The sequence below is a fragment of the Nomascus leucogenys genome, chromosome 15 (assembly GCF_006542625.1).
Source record: "Nomascus leucogenys isolate Asia chromosome 15, Asia_NLE_v1, whole genome shotgun sequence".
Lineage (NCBI taxonomy): Eukaryota > Metazoa > Chordata > Mammalia > Primates > Hylobatidae > Nomascus > Nomascus leucogenys.
In genome coordinates this window covers 26,483,354-26,510,108 of record NC_044395.1, presented here as the reverse complement: position 1 = coordinate 26,510,108, position 26,755 = coordinate 26,483,354, and the positions used below count along the sequence as shown (strand labels likewise).

General features: G+C 41.5%; 1 protein-coding gene across 2 annotated transcripts in view; it reads right to left on the bottom strand.

Annotated features, from left to right (window-relative positions):
* Nucleotides 1–26,755, bottom strand: part of C15H11orf65 (chromosome 15 C11orf65 homolog) — a 173,021-nt gene that overhangs the window by 100,330 nt on the left and 45,936 nt on the right. Inside the window, exons 4-5 of one of the 2 annotated variants that reach the window (XM_030828862.1) lie at nt 1,056–1,109; nt 723–923 (exon numbers count right to left, since the gene is read on the bottom strand). In XM_030828862.1, coding sequence (XP_030684722.1) covers nt 723–923; nt 1,056–1,109 — 255 coding nt within the window. The remainder of the gene's footprint in view (nt 1–722; nt 924–1,055; nt 1,110–26,755) is intronic. The other variant, XM_030828863.1, reaches the window with a different exon arrangement.

Below are 26,755 nucleotides of genomic sequence, written 5' to 3'. Positions count from 1 at the left end.
CACATACCCTAGATAATAAGGAGAGTTTGTTAATCATTCCAAACACTATATATTTGCCCTTATTAAACCACTTAACATGTTTACTACATTGTACTGAAATATCCTGTTTACTTGACTGTCTCCCTAATTGAAAGGCAAACTACTTAAGTCTATCCCCTGCATCCAGAACAATGTCTGGTATATGGTTGATATGCAATAGTTTATTATTAAACAAGTGAATGAATTCATACCTTGATCATTTTCACTTTTCATACTTGGTATATTCTTTTGTTTTTATTGTTGTTGTTAGTTTGTTTTTTGAGACAGTCTCACTCTGTTGCTCAGGCTGGAGTGCAGTGGTGCCATCTCAGCTCAAAGTGCTGGGATTACAGGCATGAGCCACAGTGCCGGGTCATACTTAGTGTTAATATATTCAACATACCAAATTCTACAATCTGCATACTGGGTATATAATCTGCCGAGTACCAGAGAGTATCTAAAGATGGCCTAGATTCAAAGTTGATAATTAAAAGTAGAAATAAATGTAATAAGAAAAAGATAAATTGCTGTGCCTTGAAGTATTATTAGCAACCCCTGAGTAGCTAACTTAAGCAAAATTTATCAATTAAATTACTAGGATTTATTATTTTCAAAAATTTAAAATAATTTTAAAATTAATTTTTGAAAAGATAAATGGGTTTCTAAATACGTAAGATTAAAAATTAACATTTCTCTTTTCTTACTGTATCAGAAACTGGCCTCCAGCCATTGTTTTCTATACGATGATACCAGCCACTATGATCCTCTTCCTGAAGATGATCATTTTTATTACAAGATGTATGCTTTGCTGGAAGTTTTGCATAATTTCTAGGGCTGTTAGCACACAGATCTTCAATAGGTCTGTGAGTAAAAATCTTATAGTATATATCAGGTGGAAATTTAACCTGTAGATGGAAAAGTTCAAAGAACCATTGTAATGTAACTACAAAAATGTTTTACATTTTAAAAAATTACATTGTTTCAATTTCATAAAAATGTGTTTTAAAACTACTAAATAAGCATTCATCCATACTTACTCCGCCTAATCTGAATCGCACATGAATGCCAGCAGCAGCATCTAGAAGCTCTGCCTATAAGAAAATATATTATTCTTATATATTATTCTTCAGGATTCTGTATGTATCAATTCACTATTTCTCACTCTATTATTTTAAATAATTGCTAAATATTGACTATTTAGGAAATAGGTCAGGTGAACCAACCTCAAATAATCAATTTTAAATTAGAAAAATTGTTTAAAAAATTTTTTTGAGATGGGATTTCACTCTGTTGCCCAGGCTGGAGTGCGGTGGCATGATCTTAGCTCACTGCAGCCTTAACCTCTTGGGCTCAAGCGATGCTCCCATCTCGGCCTCCCAGATAGCTGAGACTACAGGTGTGCACCACCATGCCTGGCTAATTTTGTATTTTTTTTTTTTTTTTTGGTGGAGACAAGAGTCTTTCTATGTTGCCAGGCTGGTCTCGAATTCTTGGCCTCAAGTGACACTCCTGTCTTGGCCTCCCAAAGTGCTAAGATTACAGGCATGAGCCACTGTGCTCAGCCATTTAAAAATGTTTTTTTGGAATTAGAAAATATTTTATGAGGCCAGCCATGGTGGCTCACACCTGTAATCCCAGAACTTTGGGAGGCCGAGGTGGGCGGATCATGAGGTCAGGAGATCGAGACCACAGTGAAACCCCGTCTCTACTAAAAATACAAAAAATTAGCTGAGCACGGTGGCAGGCACCTGTAGTCCCAGCTACTCAGGAGGCTGAGGCAGGAGAATGGCATGGACCCAGGGGGTGGAGTTTGCAGTGAGCCAAGATCGCGCCACTGCACTCCAGCCTGGGCGACAGAGTGAGACTCTGTCTCAAAAAAAAAAAAAAAAGAAAGAAAAGAAAAGAAAATATTTTACGAGCTAAGGACTTAGTTTCTTATGGACATCTATGGTAAATGAAAAAATGATACCAAACTGTTTCCTCTTTATGCAATATATAAACATAAAAGCCAAGTAATTTTTTAGTCATAAAACTTAACTTTTAAATAACTCCTCAAATAATACATATAAAATACTATCTTGCAGGTAAATTCAAAGAAAAAACTATGACTGATCAACCTAAATTCAACAGTAGATGACCTTTCCTAATTAGCTATTGTTAAATTTAAAAATCCATGTTTAAAATTCTGGGCCGGGCGTGGTAGCTCACACCTGTAATCCCAACACTTTGGGAGGCCAAGGAGGGTGGATCGTTTGAGGTCAGGAGTTCCGAAGCCAGCCTGGCCAACATGGTGAAACCCTGTCTCTACTAAAAATACAAAAATTAGCTGGGTGTGGTGTCGGGTGCCTGTAATTCCAGCTACGCTGGAGGCTGAGGCAGGAGAATCGCTTGAACCAGGGAGGTGGAGGCTGCAGTGAGCAGAGATTGCACCACTGCACTCCAGCCTGGGCGACAGAGACTCTGTCTCAATAAATAAATAAAATAAAATAAAATAAAATAACATTATGTAAGAATTGTATATAATAGGTTTTCTAGATTTTAGTTTGGTATGCAGCACCAAACGGAAAGTAGAGAAAAAAATTCTTGGTCCTTTATCGGAAGACAGTTCAATCTTGTCTCCTGATCATATCAGGTTAGATCAGAAAATAGATGTTATTCAACCTATAGAGTCTTAAAGACAACATTAATTTTGCAGAATAATCTTCTCTTGACTAAAACTTTTATGAATTCAAATATGAAGTGTGAGATCCTGTTATAAAACGTATTTTCTATATTTGAGCCATAATAATATATACACATTTTTTTCACTAAGGTGGATGGATCTTAAGTGTACAGCTCCATGAATTTTCACATATGTATTGTACTCTCTTGTGCTTGGCTTATTTTGCTCAACATGAATCTGTGATAAATCTCTAAGATTCGTGTATGTAGTTGTAGATAGCAGCAGTTAGTTCTTTTTCACTGCTATCTACCATTCCATCATATAATAGAATATATGACAATTTATATTATTGTTGGACATTTGATATGTCTCTAGTTTTGGGTTAAAATGAATAAAACTACTGTGAACATTCATTTTCATGTCTTCTGTGGGTTATAGCAATCATTTCTCTTTGTTACATACCCAGGAATGAAACATGAGAGGTCATGAGGTATATATGGTATGTAAGTATACAGATGGCCCTGACTTAAAGTGGTTCAACTTACAATTTTGACTACAATGCTGTGAAAGTGATACGCATTCAGTAGAAATCATACTTCACATTTTGAATTTTGATCTTTTCCCAGGCTAGCAATATGTGGTATGATGCTCTTGTCGTGATGCTGGGCAGTGGCAGCAAGCCACAGCTTCCAGTCAGCCACATGATCACGAGGGTAAACAACTGATACTCCACAGCAGGGGTCCCCAACCCCCGGGCCATGGACTGTTAGGACTGGGCCACACAGCAGGAGGTGAGTGGCAGGAGCATTGCTGCCTGAGCTCCCCATCCTGTCAGATCAGCAGCAGCATTAGATTCCCATAGATGCACAAACCCTCTTGTGAACTGCACATGCACAGGATCTAGGTTGCACATGCCTTATGAGAATCTAATGCCTGATGATTTGCGGTGGAACAGTTTCATCCCAAAACCATCCTCCACATCCCAAGTCTGTGGTAAAATTATCTTCCACTAAACCGGTCCCTGGCACCAAAAAGTTAGGACTGCTGCTCTACAGTATAGACTAAGTTAAATTGGTAAGTTATGTTTGGCAGGTTAGGTATATTAAATGCAGTTTTTACTTATGATATTTTCACCTTACAATGAGTTTATCTTAACATAACCCTGCCATAAGCCAAGGAGCATCTGTAATTTGCTGTACTAGTGACTACCAAAGAGTTTTCCAAATTTTTGTAACAACCCCCCCACCAGCAATATATGAGAGTTCTGGTTGCTCTGTCTCCTTATCAACACTTGGTACTGTCAATCCTTCTAATTTTAGCCATTCTGGTGGGGTTATAATGGTAGCTCATTGTAGTTTTTAATTGTATTTTCTTACGACTAACCATGCTGAGCACCTTGCATATGCTTATTGGCCATATGGGTCTATCAGTCATGCTAGTGGTTTATCAACTTTATTAACATATTCAATGAACCAACTGGCTTTTATTTGCATAGTGGCACCATCATGGTTCAATGCAGCCTCAACCTCCATGGCTCAACTGATCCTTCTACCTAACCATTCCAAGTAGCTGGGACTACAGGCACGCACCACCGTGACAGGCTAATTTTTTTTATTTTTTGTAGGTAAGGGATTTCTCCATGTTGCCTAGGCTGGTCTCAAACTCCTGGGCTCAAGTGATCTGTGCACCTTGGCTTCCCAAAGTGCTGGGATTACAGGTGTGAACCACCCTGCCAGCCACTTCTACTTTCTATTCATTGATTTCTGATTTTATCTTCACTATTTCCTTCCTTTTACTTTTTTTTTTCTTTTCTTTTCTTTTTTTGACAGAGTCTTGCTCTTTCGCCCAGTCTGGGGTGCAGTGGCCCAATCTGGGCTCACTGAAACCTCTGCCTCCCGAGTTCAAGCGATTCTCCTGCCTCAGCCTCCTGAGTAGGTGGGATTACAGGCACATGCAACCACGACTGGCTAATTTTTTCATATTTTTAGTAGAGACGGGGTTTCACCATGTTGGTCAGGCTGGTCTTGAACTCCTGACCTCATGATCCCCCTGCCTTGGCCTCCCAAACTGCTGGGATTACAGGCATGAGCCACCATGCCTGGCCCCCTTCCTTTTACTTTCTTTGGTATTAATTTGGTTATCTTTTTCTAGCTTGAAGTGTAAACTTTGTAAATTGATTTTTAATTTTTCTTCTTTTCCAATATTTGCATTTAGAGGTATAAATTTCTGTCTGAGCTCTACTTTAGACACATTCCACAAGTTTTGATGTCGTATTTTCATTATGACTTAGTATAAAATATATTCTAGTTTTCTCTTTTAATCCATAGATTATTTAATTTCATGTGCTTAATTTGCAAAAATTTGGTGGTTTTCTACTTCTGTATTCTCATTAATTTTTAGTTTAATTCCACTGGGACTAGAAAACATTCTCTGTGATTTCAAAACTTGGAAATTTGTTGAGACTTTCATTAAATCCAAGCATGTGATCTATTATGGGAAACATTTTCTGTGCACTTAAAAACAACATTACTTTTGCAGAACTGTAGACATTTTGCAGTGTTGCAAAAGTAGTGACAGTGTTCTCTCTATATATCAACTAGGTAAAGACTTTAAAATCTACAATATCTGTACTAAATTTTTTTGCATGCTTGTTTCTATCAGTTACCAAGAGAGTTGTGTTAAAATCTTCGACTATGCTTGATGATCACTGTATTTCTTCTGGTAATTATGTAAGTTTTTGTCTTATAAGTACAGAATTTTTATATTTCTCTATTGAACTGACTATCATTATGAAACTGCTCTCTTTATATCTCACAAAACTTTATCCCTTAAAGCTTAATTTGTCCAATACTAACATAAAGACACTGATTTTCTTTTTCTTTCTTTTTTTTTTTTTGAGATGGAGTTTTGCTCTGCCATCTAGGCTGGAGTGCAGTGGTGTGATCTCAGCTCACTGCAACCTCCGCCTCCCAGGTTCAAGTGGTTCTCCTGCCTCAGCTTCCCAAGTAACTGAGATTAACTTTTGCCTGACTAAATTTTATATTTTTAGTAGAGACGGGGTTTCACCATGTTGGCCAAGCTGGTCTCGAATGCCTGACCTCAAGTTATCCACCCACCTCGGCCTCCCAAAGTGTTGGGATTACAGGCATGAGCACCGTGCCTGGTCTGACTTTCTTTTAATTAAAGTTTGCATGATGTATATTTTTCCATTGTCTTATTCTTATTGTTTTATATTCTTATTGTTTAAAGTATGCCTCAAAAATAATAAATAGATGGGGTTTTTGTCAGTCTGACAACCTTTGCTTTCATTTGGGTTCTTTAGCCTATTTACATGTAAAACATACACATGAAATCATATAAAATGCTCAATTAAAACCAGAGAAGGCAGAAAAATAAAGGAATACAGAAAAAAAAAAACAATGGCAACAAACAGGAAACAATTACAAATACAATAAATATCAATTGAACTATATCAATAACTTTAAATGTCAATGACCTACATATACCAATTAAAAAGGGCAGATCAGAGACTGTCAGAGTGGATAAAAAATCAAGACCCAACTATATGTTATCCGCAAGCAACCCACTTTAAATATAAAGACACAGATTAATAACAAAGAAAAGAACAAAGACCAACCTGGGCAATATAGTGAGACTCTGACTCCACACAAAAAAACTTAAAATTAGCTGGGTGTGGTGGCATGCACCAGTAGTCCCAGCTACTGCAGAGGCTGGGGCGGGAGGATCACTTGAGCCTGGGAGGTCAAGGGCTGCAGTGACCCATTATGACACCACTGCACTCCAATCTGGACAACAGAGTGAGGCTTTATCGAAGAGGAAGAAAGAAGAAAGAAGAAAGAAGAAAGAAGAAAGAAGAAAGAAGAAAGAAGAAAGAAGAAGAAGAAGAAGAAGAAGAAGAAGAAGAAGAAGAAGAAGAAGAAGAAGAAGAAGGAGGATATATGATACTAACACTAATAGAATGAAAGCTGAGCTGCTATATTAATTTCAGACAAGGCCAAATTCAGATCAAGGAAAACTGTCAGGACTAAATGGAGCATTACATGATGATAATGTATGTACTTAAAAACAAAGCAGCAAAATATGTGAAGCAAAAACTGATAAAACTGCAAGAAAAAAATATAGTAATTTACTATTATAATTGGAGATTTCAATACCCCTCTATCAGTAACTGACAGATTTAGCAAGTCAGAAAACCAGTAAGGCCATAATTGAACTGAACAGCAGCATAAATTAACTGGATCCAATTGACATTTATAAAACACTTCTTTGAACAACAGAATATATATTCTTCTCAAGCACAGACAAAATATTTGGCAAGACAGACCACGTTCTGGGCCATAAAACACACCTTAATACACTTTTTTATTTGTACAAATTTGTACAGTATATGTGCAATTTTGTTACATGCATAGAATGCAGAGTGGTCAAGTCAGGGCTTTTAGAGTATCCATCACCCAATTAATGTACATTGTATCCATTAACTAATTTCCCATCGTCCACTTTCCTCCAACCAGCTCATCCTTCCAACTCTCCATTGTCTATCACTCCACTCTCTACGTTCATGTGTATAAATTTTTGGCACCCCCTTCTATGTGAGAGCATTTGATATATATATAAGATCTTGTCATCAGTAAAAAAAGATAATCTGACTTCTTATTTTCCCATTTGAATGCCTTTTATTTCTTTCTCTTGCCTGATTGCACTGGCTAGGACTTCAGTACTGTCCTGAAATGGAGTGGTAATAATGAGCATCCTTGTCTTTTTCCAGTTCTTAGAGGAAGTGCTTTCAACTTTTCCCCATTCCGTACAATATTAGCTGTGGATTTGTCATATATGGGCCTATCTTAACAAATTTAAAAGGAATAGAAATCATACAAAGTATACTCTCACACCTCAATAGTATTAAACTAGAAATCAGTAACAGAGAGATAACTGGAAAACCCCAAAACTTGAAAATTAAATAACACACTTCTAAATAACAAGTAGGTCAAATAAAGAGTCTCAAGAAAAGTTAAAAATACTTTGAAATAAATGAAAACAAAAATACAACTTACTAAAATTTGAGGGATTCAGCAAAAACAGAGCTTACAGGAAAATTTATAGTACTGAATGTGTGTATTAGAAAACAAAAAATATCTGAAAGAAATAATCTAATGTTCTGCCTTGAGGGACTAGAAAAGCAAAGCAAATTAAATTCAAAGCAAGCAGATGAAAATAAATAATAAAGATTAGAGCAGAAATCAATGAAATTGATAATAAGAAATCTATAGAGAAAATAAAAGAAACAAAAAGCTGGTTTGAAAAGATCAATAAAATTGATAAGCTTCTGGCTAGGGTAACTAAGAAAAAAAGACAGATATTACACATTACTAATATCAGAAATGGTCCTTGTCATTTCTGTCTAATTGAATACTTTATTGTCATGATGACAGTTACTCTTCATGGACATCTTAATCTTCCACACACATCCCCTTTTTCTGGAATAACATTTGGAAAGAATGAAAATGGTGAAGGAAAAAAAAGAAACAAAATAGAGGTCATCACTACTGATTGCATGGACACTAAAAAGGATAATAAACAAATTTTATGAGCACAAATAACTCTATGCCCTCAAATTTTATAACCTAGATGAAAGGGACTAATTCCCTAAAGACATAATCTACCAAAAATCACAGAAGTAGTACATAATTTTTTTTTGTTTTTTTTTTTCTTTGAGACAGAGTCTTGCTCTGTCGCCCACGCTGGAGTGCAGTGGTGCGATCTCGGCTCACTGCAAGCTCCACCTCCTAGGTTCACGCCATTCTCCTGCCTCAGCCTCCCGAGTAGCTGGGACTACAGGTGCCAGCCACCACGCCCAGCTAATTGTGTTTTGTATTTTTAGTAGAGACAGGGTTTCACCATGTTAGCCAGGATGGTCTCGATCTCCTGACCTCGTGATCCACCCACCTCGGCCTCCCAAAGTGCTGGGATTACAGGCGTGAGACACCGCACCCGGCCAGAAGTAGTAGATAATTTTAATAGGCCTATCTCTATTAAAGAAATAGAATCAATAATTAAAACTTTTCAAAACAGAAAGAACAAGGCCCAGATGGATTCACTGGTAAATTCTACCAGACATTTAAATAAGGAATTTATTATTTACAGTCTCTTCCAGAAAATAAAATCAAAGGGAATACTTCCTAACACATTTCATGAGGCCAGCATAACCCTAATACAAAAACCACACAGAGACATTACATGAAAGGAAAACTAGGCCGGGCGCGGTGGCTCACGCTTGTAATCCCAGCACTTTGGGAGGCCAAGGTGGGCGAATCACGAGGTCAGGAGATCGAGACCACGGTGAAACCCCATCTCTACTAGAAATACAAAAAATTAGCCAGGCGTGGTGGCGGGTGCCTGTAGTCCCAGCTACTCGGAGAGGCTGAGGCAGGAGAATGGCGTGAACCTGGGAGGCGGAGCTTGCAGTGAGCCGAGATTGCGCCACTGCACTCCAGCCTGGGCGACTGAGCGAGACTCCGTCTCAAAAAAAAAAAAAAGAAAGGAAAACTACAGACCAATATCTCTCATGAGCATAGACTTAAAAATCCTCAAAAAATTAGTAAGTCAAATCCAACAATGTATAAAAATAATTATACACCATGATCAAGTGGGATTTATTATGTGAGGCCACTATTACATTGTATCAACAGGCTAAAGAAGAAAAGTCATATGATCATATTAGTAGATGCAGAAAAAGCATTTGACAAAATCCAACACCCATTCATGATAAAAACTTTAGCAAACTAGGACTAGAGGGGAACTTCCTCTACTTAATAATATCTACAAGAAACATACACCTAATATCATACTTAATGGTGAGAAACTAAATGTTTTCCTACAAAGATGTCCCCTCACCTTTTCTATTCAACATCACACTGGAAGTCCTAGCTAATGCAATAAGACAAGAAAAGGAAATGAAAAGTATACAGATTGAGAAGAGGGAAAAAAAACTGTCTTTGTTCACAGATGACATGATTATCTATGTTAAAAAATCCCAATGAATCACAAGGTTAATATACTAATCAACTGCTTTATTATATACCAGCAATAAGCAACCGGAGTTTGAAATTTTAAAACACAATGTCATTTATATCAGCACGCAAAAAAGTAAAATACTTAGGTATAAATCTAACAAAATATATAAAAATCGATATGAGGGAAACTACAAGACTGTGATGAAAGAAATCAAAGAAGATTTAAATGAATGGAGAGATAGTCCATACACCCGAATAGGAAGACTCAATATTGTCGAGATGTCTCTTCTTCCCATCTTTCTTGATCTATAGATTCAATGCAATCGCAATAAAATTCCCAGGAACTTATTTTGTGAATAAGGACAAACTGATTATAAATTTTAAGTGGAAAGGCAAAAGACCCAGAATAGCCACTATAATGTTGAAGGTGAACAACAAAGTTGGAGAATTGACACTACCCAACTCCAAGACCTACCATGAAACTACAATAATCAAGACAGTGTGGTACTGGTGAAAGAATACACAAATGAATCAATGGAACAGAAGACAGAGCCCAGAAATAGACCCACACAAACATAGTTAACTATTCTCTGACAAAGGAGCAAAGGCAATTTAGTGGAGAAAGAATAGTCTTCAACAAACGGTGCTGGAACACCATTTGGACATTGCGGGAATCCACGTTCAAGAAAAAAAAAATCTAGACAAAGATCTTACACCTTTCACAAAACAGTAACTGAAAATGGATCATAACTTAAATGTAAAATGCAAAACTATATAACTCTTAGAAGATAATAAAGGAGGAAATCTAGGTGAGCTTGGGTTTGGTGATGACTTTTTAGATATAACACCAAAAGCATAATAGATAGGACGGACTTCATTAAAAAGTTGTACTCAATGAAGGGCATTAAGATAATGAAAAGACAGGTCATAAACTGGGAAGAAAATACTTGCAAAACACATATCTGATAAAGGGCTGGTATTTAAAATATACAAAGAACTCTTTAACCTTCACTGTAAGAAAACAAACAATCTGAATTAAAAATGGGCAAAGGACCTGTAAAGCTATCTCACTAAAGAAGATATACAGACGATACATAAGCATATGAAAAGATGGTCAACGTTGTATGTCATTAAGGAATTACAAATTAAAACAACAATGAGGGCCCGGGCATGGTGGCTCAAGCCTGCAATCACAGCACTTTGGGAGGCTGAGGCAGGTGGATCACTTGAGGTCAGGAGTTCGAGACCAGCCATGGCTAACATGGTGAAATCCCGTCTCTACTAAAAATACAAAAATTAGACGGGCGTGATGGGGTGTGAATTCCAGCTACTCGGGACGCTGAGGCAGGAGAATCACTTGAACCTGGGAGGCAGAGGTTGCAATGAGCTGATATTGTGCCACTGCACTCCAGCGTGGGCGACAGAGACTCCATGTCAAAAGAACAACAACAAAACAAAAACAATGAGATACCTCTATACACCTATTAGAATGATCAAATTCAAATACTGACAATACTAGATGCTAGCAAGGATATGGAGTGGTAATTCTTTGCTGGTGGGAATGCAAAATGGCACAGCCACTTTGGAAAAAGTTTGGCAGTTTCTTATTGAACTAAATCTACTCTTACCATCCATCAACAGAGAATTTAAAAGTACAACAGCAAGATTATTTAAGTCAAAGGGGATAATGAGAAATAAGTGCATTGTCTGGGAGAAGATAAAAATGCAAATCTGTATATGATTTCATAAGTCAAATATGCATGTTGCAATCTCTTAAGTGTAAAAGAATGATAATATATAGAGAAAAATATAAAACAAAAAAACTCATTCCCATAGAAGGCCATAACATGTTGAAAAAGAACGTAGAACGTCTGAGACATACAGAGAGTAAACAGTAACAGGGTAGATTTAAATCCCCAAATATCAGTAATTACATTACATGTGAATGAAGTAAATGTTCTGACAAAAGACAAAGAGTATCCTACTGGACAAAAAATGTTAGCTAACAACCTGCTGCCAGGTCAGGTTCGGCGCTCACGCCTGTAATCCCAGCACTTTGGGAGGCCGAGGCGGGAGGATTGCCTGAGTTCAGGAGATTAAGACCAGCCTGGGCAAAATGGCAAAACACCATCTCTACTAAAAATACAAAAAATTAGCCGCGTGTGGTGGCGCATGCCTGTAATTCCAACTACTGGGAAGGCTGGGGCACAGGAATGCTTGATCCCAGGAGGTGGAGGTTGCAGTGAGCTGAGATAGACAGTGCCACTTCACTCTAGCCTGGGCAACAGAATGAGACTCTGTCTCCAAAAAAAAAAAAAAAAAAAACCTGCTGCCTACAAAAAGACACAGCAAAAATGTAAAGATTCAGAATGTTGGAAGTAAAATAACAGGAAAGATATACCATGCAAATAAGAGACAGTTGCTGTGCACATGTTCTCACTCATAATGGGAGTTGAACAATGAGAACGAACACATGGACACAGGGAGCAGAACACCACACTCCGGGGCCTGTCGGCAGGTGGGGGGCTAGCGGAGGGATAGCATTAGGAGAAATACCTCATGTAGATGACGGGTTGAAGAGTGCAGCAGACCACCATGGCACATGTATACCTATGTAACAAACCTGCACAATCTGCACATGTATCTCAAAACTTAAAGTATGATAATAAAAAAAGGAAACACAATATTACTGACAATAAAACTTTCTGATTTGTTTAAAAAAAAAAAAAAAGAGACACTTGGTGTGGTTGTATTAATACCAGAAATTTGAGACCTTAAGGGACACACTTTATAATGATAAAAGGTTCAATTCAAGAAAGATACAATAATCTTAAGTATTCACTTAATAACATGGTCTCAAATATATACAAACCACCAGAAAAATAGACAAATCTTCAGTCATAGTGGAAGCTTTTAATACATATCTCTCAGTAACTGATAGTATAACTAGACAAAAATATTCAGTAAGGCTATAGAAGATTTGATCAACATAACTGAAAAATTTGACCTAACTGACATCTATGCAATACTATGCTCAATAACTAATATATATTCTTTTCAAGTACAGATAAAAATTTATAAAAAATAGACAACAGAGGATTGAAAGTACAGCACAATCAAGATAAGGGCTGAGAACAAAAAGACAACTGGCTAACTTCCAAATGTCCAGGAATTTAAAAGTACAATTCTAAATAACTAAAATAAAGTAGAAATTTTAAAATATTTTGAATTGAATTTGATACGAAAATATGACATATCAAAACTTGTAAGCTGCAGCTAAAACCATTCTTAGATAAAAATTTATGTCCTTAAATACATATACCAGAAAAGGCTACAAATCAATAAATTCAGCGTCCATTTCAAAAAGTTAGAAAAATAACAGCAAATAGAATTCAAAGAAAATATAAAGAAGGAAATAATAAACAGCAGAAAATGATGAGCTAGGACACAAATGAACAATACAAAGAAACAACAAAGCTAAAAATTGTTTTTGGAAAAGACTAATAAAAGTAATAAACTCCAAAGAGACTGCTCAAGAAAAAAAAGAGGAGACGCAAATAACCAATACCAGGAATAAAATAAAGATAACTATTACAGATTCTAAGACATTAGAAAGATCATAAAAGGTATTACGAATAATTTTAAGCTAATAAATTTGAAAATTTAGATGAAAACTTCCTAGAAAAATATAACTTATCAAAGCTAGCACAAGAAGAAATACAAAATAGAAATAGAACTATAATTCTAAATTGAATGTAATTTAAAATCTTTTCATGGAGAAAACTTCTGGCACAGATGGCTTGATTAGTAAATCCTTACAAAGTACATTTAAGGATGAAATAACACTCAATGTAAAAAACAAATTCAGAAAATAAACAGAGTAGAAACATTTCCCAGTTTGTTTTAGGAGGCCAGCTAAATGTGATACCAAAATCTGACAGAGACAGTAAATTACATGTTCTGCAGGAACACAGGTGCAAATATTTATACCAAATATTAGCAAACTAAATTCAGTGATATTTTAAAGGGATAAGATAATCGTAACCAAAATGTACCTATTCTAGGAATGCTAAGATTTAACATTCAAACAAAAAATAAGAACAAAAGAAAAATAGCATCTCAATTAAAGCAAAAAAGGTCTCATAAAATTTAGCATCTGTTCTTGGATTTCTAAAAAACTCTTGTCTGGGCACAGTGCCTCATGTGTGTAATCCTAGCACTTTCAAAGGCCAAGGCAGGAGGATTGCTTGAGGACAAGAGTTTGAGACCAGTCTGGGCAACAAAAAAAGTTTTAAAAAATTAGCTGGGCATGGTGGCCCACACCTGTGGTCCCAGCTACTTGGGAGGCTGAGGTGGAAGGATCACTTGAGCCCAGGAGGTTGAGGCTGTAGTGAGCTATGATGGCACCACTGCACTCCAGCCTGGGTAACAGAGTGAGACCTGGCCTCTAAAAACAAAATAAAAAAACTCTTTTAGTTCAACAGGAATACAAGGAAACTTCCTTAATCAGATAAAAGGATTCTATAACAAACAAACAAACAAAAATAGCATACCTCATACTTAATGATGAAATATTGATCCTTTCCCTCTGAAATCCAGAATAAGATAGTGGTTATCACTTCTATTCACCATTACTGAAGGCTCTAGCCAGTGTATAATGGCAAGAAAAAGAAATAAAACGTATCATGTTTGAAAAGGCAAAAACAAAACTCATAGAGGATGACACAATTGTTTATATTGAAAATCCAAAATAATCAATGTACACATTATTAGAATTAATAAATGAGGATTGCAAAGTTGTTGGGAACAAAGCTAATATGCAAAAATTGATTGTCTTTCTACATAATAGCATCAAAAATAAGAAAATAAAAATTTTGTAATTACCATTCATAGGAGCATTAAAAAGCAAGTTATAAATCTAACAAAAGATATGCAAGACCTCTCTATAGAAAACTATAAAGCATTTGTTGAGAGAAAATTTAGAAGAACTAAATAATATTTCAAATTAGGTTTTCCAAAAGAAGATGCTTATATGTAGTTTGAGTGCCACAGGTTTATTAGGGCTCGATACCTATGGAGGAAAGGGGAGGGAAGAAGAACTGGGCAGAAGAAGAGTTGGAACTGCAATGTAAGCCACACAAAGCCTGGGCCAATCCTGCTGGGACCTCTAACGTGAATACTGCCAAAAGAGTTGATGCACATCACAATGGCTTCTAGACTCATCTCCTCACCCACCACATTCTGCTCAGTCACTGGACATGGGATTCCCTGGAAAGGGTTGACCTAGCATCAGGCATTTCTTTGCCATTAGGGTAGAAACTGAAGATCCTCACAGCTGGAGGCTGTCTGTGGACTGCAGTCCCTGAGATTGGGTAGTAAATCCTTCTTAAAGAGGGATCTAAGCAGCATATCACTTATTTCCCACAAATGTTCATGAATTAGAGCTCTCAGTATTGTCATGATACCAGTTTTCCTCAAATTGAGCTAAATATTCAATACAATCCCGATCAACATTCCAATAGACTTTTAATTTAATTTTTTTTTTTTTTTTTTTTTTTTTAGAGATGGGGTCTCATTATGTTGCCCTGGCTGGTGTCAAACTCCTGAGCTCAAGTGATCCTCCTGCCTCAGCCTCCCAAAGTGCTGGGATTACAGGTGTCAGCCACCACACCCGGCCAAAATTCCAATAGACTTTAAAAATATGTTTTATTTTGGTAAAAATCCACACAACATAAATTAACCACTAGTGACATTTAGTACTTTCATATTGTACAGCCACTACTTCCACAATATTTTCATCACTCCAAAAGGAAACCCCATATCTATCAAGCAGTCACTTCCTTCACCCTAGCCCCCAACACCTGGCAAGCACTAGTTGTCTTTCTCTTTTTTGATAATCTCTATTTGTTCAGACATCTCCATGTATCTTTCTCCTCAGCCTCATTCTACCTAGATTTTTAGGTTTGCCTGTTCTTGCCTTGTCTGCCGTCTATTGCCTGAGGTGGCTACAGGTTGTATATGATTTTAAATCCTATAAGCTGGCCCATCCCTGTGATGGCATGGAGAGGTGTGAAATAATGGGAAGCCTCTGTGCAGCTTCCTTGGGGAAATGCCAGACAGATCAAAATACACAACCAGGCCAGGTGTGATAGCTCACGCCTGTAATCCCAGAACTTTGGGAGGCCAAGGCGAGCGGATCACTTGACGTCAGGAGTTTGAGACCAGCCTGGCCAACATGGTGAAACCCTGTCTCTACTAAAAATACAAAAAAAATTAGCTGGGCTTGGTGGTGGCGCCTGTAATCCCAACTACTTGGGAGGCTGAGGCAGGAGAATCACTTGAATCCAGCAGGTAAAGGTTGCAGTGAGCCGAGATCGTGCCACTGCACTCCAGTCTGGGTGACAGAGCAAGACTCCATCTCAAAAATAAAAACAAACACACACACACAAACGTAACCACAATTTTTGAGAACAAGTTCTATATTTTACACTCTGGCCCCAAAAAGCCACACCAGGAATAGGGGCATTTGTTTCCATGGCTGCTGCCAAGCTGGAGAACAAGGGATGTTTGATAGGTAGGCAAAAACACCACCCTACTTTCTTAAAGTTTAGTAGCCTTTTTCTCCATTAAAAGCACTCCCCTGGTTGCTCTGTTTTTAATTAGATTCCAGAATTCCAATAAAGTTGATTCTACAGCTATTCTTTTTTTTTTGAGACGAAGTCTCATACTGTCACCCGGGTTGGTGTGCAGTGGCGCAATCTCGGCTCACTGCAACCTCTGCCTCCCTGGTCCAAGCGATTCTCCTGCCTCAATCTCCCGAGTAGCTGGGACTACAGGCACATGCCACCATGCCTGGCTAATTTTTGTATTTTTAGTAGAGACGGGGTTTCACTATGTTGGCCAGGCTGGTCTCGAACTCCTGACCTTGTGATCCGCCCGACTCAGCCTCCCAAAGTGCTGGGATTACAGGCGTGAGACACCGCGCCCAGCCGACAGTTATTCTTAGAACTCCTTACTCTACAATTTTCACTTCCCCAATAGATTTATTTTGGTGTGGAAATTGAAAAGCTAATTCAAACATTTACGTGGAAATAAAAAGCATTCAAGAATAGCCTGGAGTGTTTTCTTCAAAAAGAACTGTAAGATTGGAGGTCTTCTCTACCATTTAATAGGATTGTTACAAAGCTGTAATAGTTATGACAACAGTAGAAAAATAGACCAATGGAACAGACCAATACATAAATGGCCACCTGATTTAATTATTTTAAAGGTGGCACCGCAGAGCAGTAGGGACAGGATAGTATTTTCAATAAATAGTGTTTAGTCACTTGGATATCTATATGGAAGAATGAGAATGTTGACCTGGGCAAGGCATGGTGGCTCACACCTGTAATCTCAGCACTTTGGGAGCCAAGGTGGGCGGATCACGAGGTCAGGAGATGGAGACCATCCTGGCTAACACGGTGAAACCCTGTCTCTACTAAAAATACAAAAATTAGCAGGGCATGGTGGTGGGCACCTGTAGTCCTAGCTACTCGAGAGGCTGAGGCAGGAGAATCACTTGAACCTGGGAGGCAGAGGTTGCAGTGAGCCAAGATCGCACCACAGGACTCCAGCCTGGGCGACACAGCAAGACTCTGTCTCAAAAAAAAAAAAAAAAAATGCTGACCTGTACCTCACACCATACACAGAGGTCAATCCCAGCTGGACTGTAGATCTAACTATAAAAGGCAAATCAATAAATCTTGCATAATATAAGAGAATATTTTTATAATCTTGGAGTTGGAAAAGGTTATAAAAAGCACCAGCTGTGCATTCCAGCCAGATATTATTCTTTTTGCACGATCTTCCCAACCTGCACACCAGGATATTCCCTAGGGTGCCTATGCCAACAGGGCCCTGGGTTTTAAGCACAAAATTGAGCAGCCCTTTGGGCAGACACCAAGCTAGCTGCAGTTTTTTCATACCCCAGTGGCACCTGGAACACCAGCAAGACAGACCCATTCACTCCCCTAGAAAGAGGGCTGAAGCCAGGGAGCCAAGTGGTCTAGCTCAGCGGATCCCACCCCCATGGAGCCCAGCAAGCTAAAATCCACCGGCTTGAAATTTTTGCTGCCAGCACAACAGTCTGAAATCAACCTGGGATGCTGGAGCTCGGTGGGGGGAGGGGCATCTGCAATTACTGAGGCTAGGGTAGGCTGTTTTCCCCTCACAGAGCACCTGGGGGAAGGGGTGGCCGTGGGTGTAGCTTCAGCAGACTTAAATGTTCCTGCCTGCCAGCTCTGAAGACAGCAGCAGATCTCCCGGCACAGTGCTCGAGCTCTGCTAAGGGACAGACTGCCTCCTCAAGCGGGTCCCTGACCCCCATGCCTCCTGACTGGGAGACACCTCCCAGCAGGGGTTGACAGACACCTCATACAGGAGAGCTCTGGCTGGCATCTGGTGGGTGCCCCTCTGGGACAAAGCTTCCAGAGGAAGGAACAGGCAGCAATCTTTGCTGTTCTGCAGCCTCCGCTGGTGATACCCAGGCAAACAGGGTCTGGAATGGAACTCCAGCACATCCTGCAGACCTGCAGCAGAGGGGCCTGTTAGAAGGAAAACTAACAAACAGAAAGGAATAGCATCAACATCAACAAAAAGGACATCCATGCAGAAACCCCATTCGAAGGTCACCAACATCAAAGACCAAAGGTAGAGAAAACCACAAAGATGAGGAAAAACAGGCACTAAAAGGCAGAAAATTCCAAAAACCAGAACACCTCTTCTCCTTCAAAGTATCACAACTCTTCACCAGCAAGGGAACAAAACTGGAGGAGAATGAGTTAGACGAATTGACAGAAGTAGGCTTTGGAAGGTGGATAACAAACTCCTCTGAGCTAAAGAAGCATGTTCTAGCCCATGCAAGGAAGCTAAGAACCTTGAAAAGAGGTTAGAGGAATTGCTATCTAGAATAACCAGTTTAGAGAAGAATATAAATGACCTGATGGAGCTGAAAAACACAGCACGAGAACTTTGTGAAGCATACACAAGTATCAATAGCCAAATCAATCAAGTAGAAGAAAGGATATCAGAGATTGAAGATCAACTTAATGAAATAAAGCATGAAGACAAGATTAGAGAAAAAAGAATGAAAAGGGGTGAACAAAGCCTCCAAGAAATATGGGACTATGTGAAAAGACCAAACCTACATTTGATTGATATACCTGAAAGTGACGGGTAGAATGGAACCAAGTTGGAAAACACTCTCCCAATACACGAGCACTCAGATTCATAAAGCAAGTTCTTAGAGACCTACAAAGAGATTAGACTCCCACACAATAATAATGGGAGACTTTAACACCCCATTGTCAACATTAGACGGATCAACGAGACAGAAAATTAACAAGGATATTCAGGACTTGAACTCAGCTCTAGACCAAGCAGACCTAATAGACATCTACAGAACTCTCCACCCCAAAGCAACAAAAGATACATTCTTCTCAGCATCACATCGCACTTATTCTAAATTGACCACATAATTGGAAGTAAACACTCTTCAGCAAATGCAAAAGAATGGAAATACTACCAGTCTGTCAGACCACAGTGAAATCAAATTAGAACTCAGGATTTTAAAATTCACTCAAAACTGCACAACTACATGGAACCTTAACAACCTGCTCCTGAATGACTACTGGATAAATAATGAAATGAAGGCAGAAATAAATAAGTTATTTGAAACCAATGAGAACAAAGACACAACATACCAGAATTCCCAGGACACAGCTAAAGCAGTGTTTAGAGGGAAACTTATAGCACTAAATGGCCATAGGAGAAAGCAGGAAAGATCTAAAATTGACACCCTAACATCACAATTAAAAGAACTAGAGAAGCAAGAGCAAACACATTCAAAACCTAGCAGAAGACAAGAAATATCTAAGATCAGAGCAGAACTGAAGGAGATAAGAGACACAAAAAACCCTGCAAAAAATCAGTGAATCCAGGAGCTGATTTTTTGAAAAGATTAACAAAACAGACCACTAGCCAGACTAACAAAGAAGAGAGAAGAATCAAATAGATACAATAAGAAATGATAAAGATGATATCACCACTGATCCCAGAGAAATACAAACTACCATCAGAGAATACTATACACACCTCTATGCAAATAAACTAGAAAATCCTGAAGAAATGGATAAATTCCTGGACACATACACCCTCTCAAGACTAAACCAGGAAAAAGTCGAATCCCTGATAGACCAATAACAAGTTCTGAAATTGAGGCAGTAATTAATAGGCTACCAATCAAAAAAATCCCAGGACCAGACGGATTCACAGCTGAATTCTACCAGAGGTACAAAGAGGAGCTGGTACCATTCCTTCTGAAACTATTCCAAACAACAGAAAAAGAGGGACTACTCCCTAACTCATTTTATGAGGCCAGCATCATCCTGATATCAAACCCTGGCAGAGACACAACAAAAAAAGAAAATTTCAATCCAATATACCTGATGAACATCAATGTGAAAATCCTCCACAAAATACTAGCAAACTGAATCCAGCAGCACATCAAAAAGCGTATCCAACACGATCAAGTTGGCTTCATCCCTGGGATGCAAGGCTGGTTCAACATATGCAAATCAATAAATGTAATCCATTACATAAACAGAACCAATTACAAAAACCACGTGATTATCTCAATAGCTGCAGAAAAGGCCTTTGATAAAATTCAACACCCCTTCATGCTAAAAACTTTCAATAAACTAGGTATTCATGGAACGTATCTCAAAACAATAAGAGCTATTTATGACAAACCCACAGCCAATATCATACTGAATAGGCAAAAGCTGGATGTATTCCCTTTGAAAACCGGTATAAGACAAGGATGCCCTCTCTCACCACTCCTTTCCAACATAGTATCGGAAGTTCTGGCCAGGGCAATCAGGCAAGAGAAAAAAATAAACAGTATTCAAATAGGAAGAGAGGAAGTCAAATTGTCTCTGTTTGCAGATGACATGATTGTATATTTAGAAAACCCCATTGTCTCAGCCCCAAATCTCCTTAAGCTGATAAGCAACTTCAGCAAAGTCTCAGGACACACAATCAATCGGCAAAAATCACAAGCATTCCTATACACCAATAGACAAACAGAGACCCAAATAATGAGTGAACTCCCATTCACAATTGCTACAAAGAGAATAAAATACCTAGGAATAAAACTCACAAGGCATGTGAAGGACCTCTTCAAGGAGAACTACAAACCACTGCTCAAGGAAATAAGAGTGGACACAAACAAATGGAAAAACATTCCATGCTCATGAATAGGAAGAATCAATACTGTGAAAATGGCCATACTTCCCAGAGTAATTTATAGATTCTATGCTATCCCCATCAAGCGACCATTGACTTTCTTCATAGAATTAGAAAAAACTACTTTAAATTTCATATGGAACCAAAAAAGAGCCTGTATAGCCAAGACAATCCTAAGCAAAAAGAACAAAGTTGGAGGCATCATGCTACCTGACTTCAAACTATACTACAAGGCTACAGTAACCAAAACAGCATGGTACTGGTACCAAAACAGATATATAGACCAATGGAACAGAACAGAGGCCTCAGAAATACCACCACACATCTCATCCTTGACAAACCTGACAAAAACAAGCACATCTTTGACACCATCTCATCTTTCACAAACCTGACAAAAACAAGCAATGGGGAAAAGATTTCCTATTTAATAAATAGTGCTGGGAAAAATGGCTAGCCATATGCAGAAAACTAAAACTGGACCCCTTCCTTACACCTTATACAAAAATTAACTCTAGATAAGACCTAAAACCATAAAAATCTTAGAAGAAAACCTAGGCAATACCATTCAGGACCTAGGCATGGGCAAAGACTTCATGATTAAAACACCAAAAGCAATGGCAATAAAAGCCAAAAGTGACAAATGGGATCTAATTAAACGAAAGAGCTTCTGCACAGCAAAAGAAACTATCATCAGAATGAACAGGCAACCTACAGAATGGGAGAAAATTTTTGCAATCTATCCATCTGACAAAGGGCTAATATCCAGAATCTATAAGGAACTTAAACAAATTTACAAGAAAAAAACACCCCATCAAAAAGGGGGTGAAGGATATGAACAGATGCTTCTCAAAAGAAGACAATTATGTGGTCAACAAACATATTTTAAAAAGGTCATCATCACTGGTCATTAGAAACATGCAAATCAAAACCAAAATGAGATACCATCTCACCCCAGTTAGAATGGCAATCATTAAATAGCCAGGAAAGAATAGATGCTGGAGAGGATGTGGAGAAATAGGAATGCTTTTACACTGTTGGTGGGAGTGTAAATTAGTTCTACCAATTGTGGAAGACAGTGTGACAATTCCTCAAGGATCTAGAACCAGAAGTACCATTTGACCCAGCAACCCCATCACTAGGTATATACCCAAAGGATTATAAATCATTCTACTATAAAGACACAGGCACACGTATGTTTATTGGAGCACTGTTCACAATAGCAAAGACTTGGAACCAACCCAAATGCCCATCAATGACAGACTGGATAAAGAAAATGTGCCACATATACACCACGGAATACTATGCAGCCATAAAAAGGATGTGTTCATGTCCTTTGCAGGGACATGGATGAAGCTGGAAACCATCATTCTCAGCAAACTAACACAGGAACAGAAAACCAGACACTGCACATTCTCACTCATAAGTGGAAGTTGAACAATGAGAACACATGGACACAGGGAGGGGAACATCACATACTGGGGTCTGTACAGGGGTGGGGGGGGGCTAGAGGAGGGACAGCATTAGGAGAAATACCTAATGTAGATGACGGGTTGATGCGTGCAGCAAATCACCAAGGTACGTGTATACCTATGTAACAAACCTGCATGTTCTGCACATGTATTCCAGAACTTAAAGTATTAAAAAACAAACAAAAAAACAAAAGTACCAAAAAACAAAACAGAACAAAAAACACCAGCTTGGTGTAGTGGCTCATGCCTGTTATCCCAGCACATTGGGAGGCCAAGGCATAAGGATTGCTTGAGCTCAGGAGTTTGAGACCAGCCTGCGCAACCTAGGGAGACTCCATCTCTACAAAAAATGAAAAAATTAGCTGGGCATGGTGGCATGTGCCTGTTGCTCCAGCTACTTGTGAGGCTGAGGTGGGAGGATCGCTTGGGCCCAGGAGGTTGAGGCTGCAGTGAACTGTGATCACACCACTATGCTCCAGCCTGGGAGACAGAACGAGACCCTGTCTCAAAAAAAGAAAAAGAAAAAAGAAAAAAACAAATTAAAAAGGCACCAAACATATAGGAAAATACTGATAAATTGAACTACATTAAAATTGAGAACTTTGTTCATCAAAAGACACCACTGCTTCAAAATAACCTAGAGGTTGTAGAAAGTGGGTAGAGGTATAGATGAAACAAGATTGGTTATGAATTGCTAACTGTTGAAGCTAGATGATGGGTACACGGTGGCTTATGACTTTACTCTTTCTCCTTTTGCATATATTTGACATTTTTATAATAAAAAATCAAAGGAAAGACTCCATTAAGAGAGTGACAAGCCATAGAGTGAAAAAAAGATGCATGTAACACAAATAACTGACAAAGGGCTTCTACAAAGAATATATAACCCTTGTGCATTATTGGTGAGAGTACAAAATTGTACAGCCACTGTGGAAAGCAGTATGGTTGTTCCTAAAAAACTTAAAAATGGAATTACCATATGATCCAGCAATTCCACTTCTGGATATATACCCAAAAGAATTAGAAGAAGGGTCTCAAAGAGATATTTGTATAACCATTTATAGAAGCATTATTCATAATAGCTAAAACATGTAAGCAACCCAAGTGTCCATCGGTGGACGAGTGAACAAGTGCAATATAGTATATACACACAATGGAATATTATTCAGCCTTAAGAAAGGAAAGAAATCCTGCAATAAACCATTACATGGGTGAATCTTGAAGACACTGTGCTAAGTGACATAAGCCAATCACAAAAAGACAAGTACTGTATAATTCCACTCCTATGAGGTAATTAGTCAAATTCATAGGGACAGGAGGTAGAATGGTAGCTGCTGGGAGATAGGTGGAAGGGAAAATAAGGAGTTACTGTTTAATGAGGATAGAGTTTTGGTTTTACAAGATGAAAAGATTCATGGAGATGGGTGGTGGTGATGGCTGGTGATGGTTACACACATTACAAATGTGTTTAGTACTACTGAATTGTATTTTTTTTTTTTTTTTGAGACAGAGTCTCGCTCTGTCGCCCAGGCTGGAGTGCAGTGGCTTGATCTCTGCTCACTGCAAGCTCCACCTCCCATGTTCATGCCATTCTCCTGCCTCAGCCTCCTAAGTAGCTGGGACTACAGGCGCCTGCCACCACGCTCGGCTAATTTTTTTTTTTCTTTTTTTGTATTTTTAGTAGAGACAGGGTTTCGCCATGTTAGCCAGGATGGTCTTGATCTCCTGACATCGTGATCCGCCTGCCTCGGCCTCCCAAAGTGCTGGAATTACAGGCGTGAGCCACAGTGCCCGGCCTGAACTGTATTCTTAAAAATCGTTAAGCCTTCCCTCCCTCCCTCCTTTCTTTCTTTCTTTCGCCTGCCCGCCTGCCCGCCTGCCCGCCTGCCTTCCTTCCTTTCTTTCTTTCTTTTCTTTTCTTTTCTTTCCCTCTGTGGCCCAGACTGCAATCTACTCGGCTCGCTGCTGCCCGCGCCGCAGACTGGCTGGGACTGCCGCTGTGCGCCACCGCTGCCTGCTTTTTCTCCTTTGGCTGCAGGCGCGCGCTCGCCATGTTGGCCACGCTGGTCGCCAGCTCCTGACGCCGAGTGCTCTGCCCGCCTCAGCCTCCCGAGGTACTGGGACTGCAGACGGAGTCTCGCTCACCCGGTGCTCGGTGTTGCCCGGGCTGGAGTGCGGTGGCGTGGTCTGGGCTCGCGGCAGCCTCCGCCTCCCAGCCGCCTGCCTTGGCCTACCAGGGTGCTGGGATTGCAGCCCCTGCCCGGCCGCCGCCCCGTCTGGGAGGTGGGGAGCGCCTCTGCCCGGCCACCCATCGTCTGGGAGGTGAAGAGCGCCTCTGCCCGGCCACCCATCGTCTGGGAGGTGAGGAGCGCCTCTGCCCAGCCACCCATCATCTGGGAGGTGAAGAGCGCCTCTGCCCGGCCACCCATCGTCTGGGAGGTGAGGAGCGCTTCTGCCTGGCCACCCATCGTCTGGGAAGTGAGGAGCGCCTCTGCCTGGCCGCCCCGTCTGGGAAGAAGTGAGGAGCGCCTCTGCCCGGCTGCCCCGTCTGGGAAGTGAGGAGCGCCTCTGCCCGGCCGCCCCGTCTGGGAAGAAGTGAGGAGCGCCTCTGCCCGGCCGCCCCGTCTGGGAAGTGAGGAGCGCCTCTGCCCGGCCGTCCCGTCTGGGAAGAAGTGAGGAGCGCCTCTGCCCGGCCACCCCGTCTGGGAAGTGAGGAGCGCCTCTGCCCGGCCGCCCCGTCTGGGAAGAAGTGAGGAGCGCCTCTGCCCGGCCGCCCCGTGTGGGAAGTGAAGAGCGCCTCTGCCCGGCCGCCCCGTCCGGGAAGAAGTGAGGAGTGCCTCTGCCCTGCCGCCCTGTCTGGGAAGAAGGGAGGAGCCCCTCTGCCCGGCCGCCCCGTCCGGGAAGAAGTGAGGGGCCCCTCTGCCCGGCCGCCCTGTCTGGGAAGTGAGGAGCGCCTCTGCCCGGCCACCCATCGTCTGGGAAGTGAGGAGCGCCTCTGCCCGGCCGCCCCGTCTGGGAAGTGAGGAGCGCCTCTGCCCAGGCACCCATCGTCTGGGAAGGGAGGAGCGCCTCTGCCCGGCCACCCCGTCTGGGAAGTGAGGAGCGCCTCTGCCCGGCCGCCCCGTCTGGGAAGAAGTGAGGAGCGCCTCTGCCCGGCCGCCCCGTGTGGGAAGTGAAGAGCGCCTCTGCCCGGCCGCCCCGTCCGGGAAGAAGTGAGGAGTGCCTCTGCCCTGCCGCCCTGTCTGGGAAGAAGGGAGGAGCCCCTCTGCCCGGCCGCCCTGTCCGGGAAGAAGTGAGGGGCCCCTCTGCCCGGCCGCCCTGTCTGGGAAGTGAGGAGCGCCTCTGCCTGGCCACCCATCGTCTGGGAAGTGAGGAGCGCCTCTGCCCGGCCGCCCCGTCTGGGAAGTGAGGAGCGCCTCTGCCCAGGCACCCATCGTCTGGGAAGGGAGGAGCGCCTCTGCCCGGCCACCCATCGTCTGGGAAGTGAGAAGCGCCTCTGCCCAGCCACCCATCGTCTGGGAAGTGAGGAGCGCCTCTGCCCGGCCGCCCCGTCTGGGAAGAAGTGAGGAGCGCCTCTGCCCGGCCGCCCTGTCTGGGAAGAAGTGAGGAGCGCCTCTGCCCGGCCGCCCCATCTGGGAAGTGAGGAGCGCCTCTGCCCGGGTGCCCCGTCCGGGAAGAAGTGAGGAGCGCCTCTGCCCGGCCGCCCCGTCTGGGAAGAGGTGAGGGGCGCCTCTGCCCGGCCGCCCGTCTGGGAAGTGAGGAGTGCCTCTGCCCGGCCACCCACCATCTGGGAAGTGAGGAGCGCCTCTGCCCGGCCACCCATCGTCTGGGAAGTGAGGAGCGCCTCTGCCCGGCCGCCCTGCCTGGGAAGTGAGGAGCGCCTCTGCCCGGCCACCCATCGTCTGGGAAGTGAGGAGCGCCTCTGCCCGGCCGCCCCATCTGGGAAGTGAGGAGCGCCTCTGCCCGGCCACCCATCGTCTGGGAAGTGAGGAGCGCCTCTGCCCGGCCGCCCCGTCTGGGAAGTGAGGAGTGCCTCTGCCCGGCCACCCATCATCTGGGAAGTGAGGAGAGCCTCTGCCCGGCCACCCATCGTCTGGGAAGTGAGGAGCGCCTCTGCCTGGCCACCTATCGTCTGGGAGGTGAGGAGCGCCTCTGCCCGGCCGCCCCGCCCGGGAGGAAGTGAGGAGCGCCTCTGCCCGGGCGCCCCGTCCGGGAAGAAGTGAGGAGTGCCTCTGCCCTGCCGCCCCGTCCGGGAAGAAGTGAGGAGCGCCTCTGCCCGGCTGCCC